This window comes from Condylura cristata, unplaced genomic scaffold (assembly GCF_000260355.1).
Source record: "Condylura cristata isolate star-nosed mole 26May11 unplaced genomic scaffold, ConCri1.0 scaffold00005, whole genome shotgun sequence".
NCBI classification, from domain to species: Eukaryota; Metazoa; Chordata; class Mammalia; order Eulipotyphla; family Talpidae; genus Condylura; species Condylura cristata.
Window position 1 is genome coordinate 18,199,953 of NW_004567106.1, and position 6,545 is coordinate 18,206,497.

Consider the following 6,545-nt stretch of genomic DNA (forward strand, 5'->3'; position numbering starts at 1 on the left):
AGGAGAGGTCTGCCACGCCATGTGGATCTCCTCCAGGGCAGGCGGGGATCGAACTCATGCGGAAGTAGCTTTTGATTCTTAGTACAGTGCTTTAGCCCACTGCACCACCAGGGAGGGCCTCTATATATATTTTTAATTTAATGAAAGTTATTTTTATGTACTAGGAGAGGAGTAGATATTCAATTAAAAGTAATTCTACTTGATTAAAGCATCTTATTTGAGAAAAATGCTTATTCTTTAAAAAACTTTTTAAAATTTTCTTTAATTCTGGCCATTTAAACCTTATCTAATTATTTGTGAATTAGAAATCAATATTTCAAGATATCCATACCATAATAGACACCTGACAGACTGTGAGTAGTAAAGGAAACAAAATTTTAGCATTATTATTTAATTATGATTTTATAGCTCTAAAAGTGAAGTATCTATTCTCTTTGATAAAGGATTATAGATATTTAAAGTTATTAAACTGATAGTTATAGGAAATAATTTATATTAAGCTTAATAAGGAAAAAATAGATAAAAAAACTTAAGCAGATCTAATATTTTGTTTATTAGAAATAAAAGTCTACTCATTTCATTGAAATAAAGAATGTTAAACGGAAAAGAAATTGCATGACAAAATTCCATTATTCGTGAAAATATTTGGACCTCAGGGAAAATTTCTGTTTATTATCATAATCTTTACATGAATATTTTTATCTATTTGCTCTTTTTTTGGTTGGGATTATTAAAGAATTCTAGGAATTATTAATAGCATGTCTGTACTTTTGCATATGACTATTTTCAAAAGAACATTAAATTTATATTTCAGATTTTTATTAAATATTTTAAATCATTAATTGAGTATAAAATAAAACTGTGAGTTATACTCCAGCATACTGAGATACCTGAAGATGTGTTTATTATTTTTGAGATTAAATACACTGTGCTAGTCAAGGAAATACAGCATCATGTTCTCCAAAATGCACATGCGAAATCATTATATATTTTGTCTAGAAACCGAATTCTATTTCTAATTACCGGGTCATAATTTACCTGAAGTTGACCATTTAAAGAACCAGTTTTCATTCAACATTATTTATGAAGCTATGTTGTATGCAAAATGTTTGTTAAAGACTTGGAGAATACAGAAAATTCAAGTACCTGAGTCATGATAATAAAAGTATTTACAAAAGATCATTATTATAATCAATTTTTATCTAGATAAATGACCATATCAATTTTATGTGCATATAATTCTAACAAAAATATTGTCTTAAATGTTTTATACCATAATTGCAATTAAATATATTTATATAACATAGAAACAAACATACCGTTCTCCTTGTTTCCCACCACTTTTGGGGTTCACAAAAACTAAAAGAGGGTGAGTACCAGGAACAGGAGTAATCTAGAAGAAAATTTAGATATATGGACAAATTATTCTCATTATAGATGAAGAGGGCCCTAGTTATTTCCAAGTCATGAAATGACAATTAGTGATTTCAAGAATATGGCTTTTCCTATAATCTGGATGGTAGGTAGGTAGATAGGTAGATACACATATTATGGCTTACTTTTAAAATATCAGCATAAATTAAAAATATCTTCTCTTAATAGGTCAAAATTATGAAATATATCGACTATTGGATCAACCTAATATCAATGTGTACTAGCCCATCCAAAATGGAAATTGTATACTATGCATGTATGTATGTATGTATGTATGTAATATAATTATGTATGCAGTATATGCAAACAGTCATTCCACAAAGAATTTGGGCCTAGTTAGATATAGGATGGAGGAGAAGGGCTATTGTGAAGAGGAAATAATATCTGAACAGCTACTTATGATGAAAATAAAGGGCATAGTTAGTGGGGTATGAGTAAAACAGAATAAAGCAGAATTGAGTGAGGCATAAAGATTAGAAGTATAGAATCAAATTATAGAGAATTCTATTTGTGTAGTGAACCCATACTTTAAAGTTCTGTGGCTTATGTATAATCCACCTTCACAACTTCTTATAAACAAGAATTCCAGTTCCTGACCTAATAGATTTTATGTTCTAGTGAAGAAACACAACAAATAAATTTGACATGTTTATTAATAATAGTGATAAGTGCTATGGAGAGAAAGGAAGTAGGTGAAGGAGAAAGCTGATTTTGATGGGGTAGTTGACAACAACTCCTATATTTTACAGATTTCAGGGCTACAAAGTAGATTCCTACAAGTATTCTCATTAAACTTCACCTATGTAATTAATTGATCAAACTGTTAGTAAGCAAGTAATATACCTCTCAAAATATAAAGTTGAGAAATTTTAAATTAAACTTATTTTTGAAAGAGAACTCAAGATTTCCCTGACTACTATTATATCTCACCTAGAAAATATTCTAAAATATTTAATTAGATACTTAAAAACATTTACTATATCATGTCCTTCTCTTCTTTTTTTTTAATAACAGTTTATTTTTACATCATTTTGTACATTTTTTTTCCATCTCAATTGTAATCCCCGCAGGTTTCCCATCACCAAGCCTTCTCTTAGTTTTAAACAGTATGAATTAAAAACATTCTTACATACATATTCTCCTCAAATTATTAAGCTGAAATAGAACTTTGCCTATAATACCATTTTGTAATGCTATGGGTTACAATTTACTTGGGACTGGGAATTTTTTTTTCATATAAATTTTGGTAATAACATCCCCAGTTTCAGTTCCAAAAAATAACCTACCAAGTCATACTAATGAGGAACATTCTACATTTAAATAGCAGCAGAAACCTGTGTATCATGTCTATATTTGTTTTCTCTTCAAAACAGGATATAGGTTCTTTGTTCCTGATTTGTCTTAATATTCTATTACAAAAGGAGGTAAATTTCCTAAAGCTGTAACATGCAAAAATGTAATGCTAACAGATGTACATTTTAGTTGATTTTTCACCTAATTCAAATCATTATTCCTTAAATGTACGTATCACAAGAATAATAGAAGTTTTGAGTAAACATTCATTTTGAAGCCAAGTACTTAATAAGATGATTTTTCTACAATACAGCATTCAATTTAACATTATATAAGACTACATTAATTTCATACTGGAAACAACATTTGCAACTCATTTTAATAAGGAATGCCTTTCACAAATATTTATTTTTGATATATATATATATATATATATATATATATATAGGATGGGCAAGATGGCAGCAGAGTAAAGATGCCAAGATCACTGCATCCAGGCTCACACAGGAGTATAGGACTAAAAACGGACTACAAACTTACATACTACAAGTTTCAACTCAAATGAGAACAACCTGGACTCACTAGAAGGAAGATAACTGAGAAAGAATCAGCAATTGGGGGGTTCCGATAGGGGAACTCACTCCCAGGAGTGTCCGGGTGCCCTGCTAGGAAGTGCCTCAGACAGGATAAGTGGAATCCTGCACCTCCAGTTGGAAGAGCACCCAGGCTCTACTGCCGCAGACTGAGGCTTCCTGCACATTCAGCTTGGTGAGTGGAATCCAAGCTGTAGGAAAAGACTGTGCAAGTGGGAACATAGAGCCCGGGAGGTAGGGAGGAAAATCTGGTGACTGGGCCAGCTGCAAAGCTTGCAACCCTCTCACCCACCCAGATTTGTTCCCGCCATTAGTCACTAAGGCTGGGTCGGCAAGTTCACAAAACCCCTAAATAAAAGGGGGGAAAAAAAGACCAGTTAGACTGAATCAAAAATAGGCCCATTAACACTCCCCCAAGCAATAAATAAGAAAGACTGTTCAGGGAAAGGCTGCTCTGAGTGGGCACAAAGAACCCTGGAGGCCTTGAGGGAGGACTGGCAGCCTACATAACTGGGGAGCATACAGAATTAGGACTCAAGGTGTTACTGGACAGCAGTGGCCAGAAGACGTGTGAGCCAGTAAGGCACTGCCTTGCAAGGCTCACAGTGCTCAGCAAATAAACAAAACCAGTGACTGGTTCAACCACAGGCCCAGCTGCAACACTTCTAATATGCCCCACCCCCCACGACTGCATCCAAGCATAGAGGGAACCCGGGACATAAGAAAGTTACAAAGATCAACAGGTACCTTCCAGAGACCAGGACTCAACATGTTACCAGAAAAAGCTGAACACCACAAAAGACCCCTGATTGTCACTGGCAGAGATGACAGATATAATTCCACACAGTGGGGGCTGGGAAAACAGGAGATATTGAAACAAAACAAGGCTCAGAATACCATCCACAACTGAAGTGTCTGGATGTCCTTCTGCCATCCCAGAAAGAACACCCAGAAAGAATGCTGGTCAATAATAGCAACACTGTGTCTAAACAAATAGAAAGTATTAGAAAATACATGACAGGGAAAACAAGACAAACAAATATTCAAGCAAGTCCACAGAGGGAAAATTCACCACAAAAAGATCAGTCACCAGAAACTATCAAAGAAACAGAAGAACTGCTCAGCCTATCAGATAAAGAATTCAGAATCATCATGATATGATAAACAAACAAAAAAGAAGATGGAAAGGAAAAAAATGATATGAGGCAAGCCATCAACGATTTGAAGAATGCAAACAAGGAAATGAATGAGAGAAATGAAAAAAGAAAATAACAATAAGAGACAAGCAATCAATGACTGAAGAAAGAAAATGAGACATTAAAAAAATAAATAGAAAAAATGCAGGCGATGAAAAGGCCACTAGGGGAGATAAAGAATGCTGGGAAAAGTAATGAAACAGAATAGTTAAAATGGAAGAATGAATCAGCTCCCTCGAAGATGCAGAAATAAAGAGAATTAAAACAGAAAAAGAAAGAGAAATAAAAAGGAAAAGGAATGGAGAAACACTTCAAGAGCTATCTGACACTATTAGGAAAGGAAATATCACAGTTTTAGGTATCCCATAAGGTGAAGAGAAAGGCCAAGGGATCGAGAAAATATTCACAGAGATAATGGAAGAGAACTGCCCTAATATGAAGAAGATGAAAGTAGATATCTAAGAAGCAAGACGAACACCAAACTACCATGATGATAGGAGAAATACAGCAAGACACATCATAGTACAACTACCAAGAATACAAGACATGGAAAAGATAATGAGAATGACAAGAGGGAAGAAACAAATAACCTATAAAGGGAAACCGATCAGGCAGACATGAGACTTCTCCGAAGAAACACTACGGGCAAGAGAGTGGAGCGACATACTCAACAAACTCCAAAGCACTAAATGCCAACCAAGAATACTCTATCCTGAGAAGAATACTCTATCCTCTATCATTCTTCTATGAAGAAAGAATAAGGCCATTTTCAGACAACTCCACAATTTTGTCATGACTGAACCCTCACTCCAAAAAATACTACAAGAAGCTCTCAAAACAAATCCAACAGAAGAATGAACAAGAACAGTTCAAAACAAGGAATGAAAAGACAAAAGAGCCAAAATGGCAAATGTAGGTGCCAGTATATCAATATTACCTCTAAATGCAAATGGCTTAAACTCATCAATAAAAAGACACAGAGTTGCAGGATGGGTTAAAAAACAGATCCCAATGTTCTGCTGTCTACAGGAAACACATCTAACTGCAAAAGATAAAAACAGATTGAAAATAAAAGGAGTCTACAATTCTACAAGCAAATGAACCAAAAAAGAAGGCAGGAACAGCTATATTTATATCAGATAAAACAGACTTCAAATTTAAAAAGGTTAAAAGAGACACAGAAGGCCACTACATTAAGATTAAGGGGGCAATACAAGAAGACATTACAATCATCAACATATCTGCACCAAATGAAGGAGCACCAAAATATATCAGGAAACTCCTGTCATCTATGAAAACGTTTATCAGAGAAAATACATACATAGTAGAAGACTTCAACATGACACTCTCCACAATGGACAGATCAATAAGACAAAAAATAAGCAAAGACACTGAAGCGCTGAACAAGGACCTGGACAACATGGGTCTAACAGACATTTATAGAATACTGCGCCCCCAAAAATCTGAGTACACATTTTTCTCAAATCCACATGGATCATTCTCTAGGATTGACCACATACTGGGTCACAAGATAAATAACAATAGATACACTGAGATCAAAATCATACCAACTATTTTCTCTGACCATGAAGGAATCAAACCAGAAATAAACCATCTGAGGAAGACAAGAAACCCACCTGCCACGTGGAGACTGAAACCCACACTACTGGAGGAACATTGGGTCAATGAAGAGATCAAAGAAGAAATTATAAAATACTGGAGAAGAACAACAATGACGACACAAATCTCCAAAACTTATCGGACACATTAAAAGCAGTTATAAGAGGAAAATACATAGCAATATAGGCTCACATAAAGAAACAAAAAAATAACTCAAAGAAACAACCTAATGTCCCACCTTAAAGAACTGGAAAAAGAACAACAAAATAACCCAAAGGCCAGCAGAAGACAGGAAATAATAACACAAATCAGAAATAAATGAAATGGTTGTTAGAAAATCGGTCCAAAAATCAATGAAACCAAAAGCTGGTTCTTCGAAAAATAAACAAAATAGGCAGGCCACTAGCCA

At 34.3% G+C, this 6,545-nt stretch overlaps 1 protein-coding gene across 1 annotated transcript in view; it reads right to left on the bottom strand.

Moving 5' to 3' along the window:
* The window catches only part of DGKB (diacylglycerol kinase, beta 90kDa), a 554,412-nt gene that overhangs the window by 371,949 nt on the left and 175,918 nt on the right, over positions 1–6,545 (bottom strand). Inside the window, exon 16 of the mRNA XM_004676734.1 lies at positions 1,320–1,393. Within this exon, the coding sequence (XP_004676791.1) occupies positions 1,320–1,393 (74 nt within the window). The remainder of the gene's footprint in view (positions 1–1,319; positions 1,394–6,545) is intronic.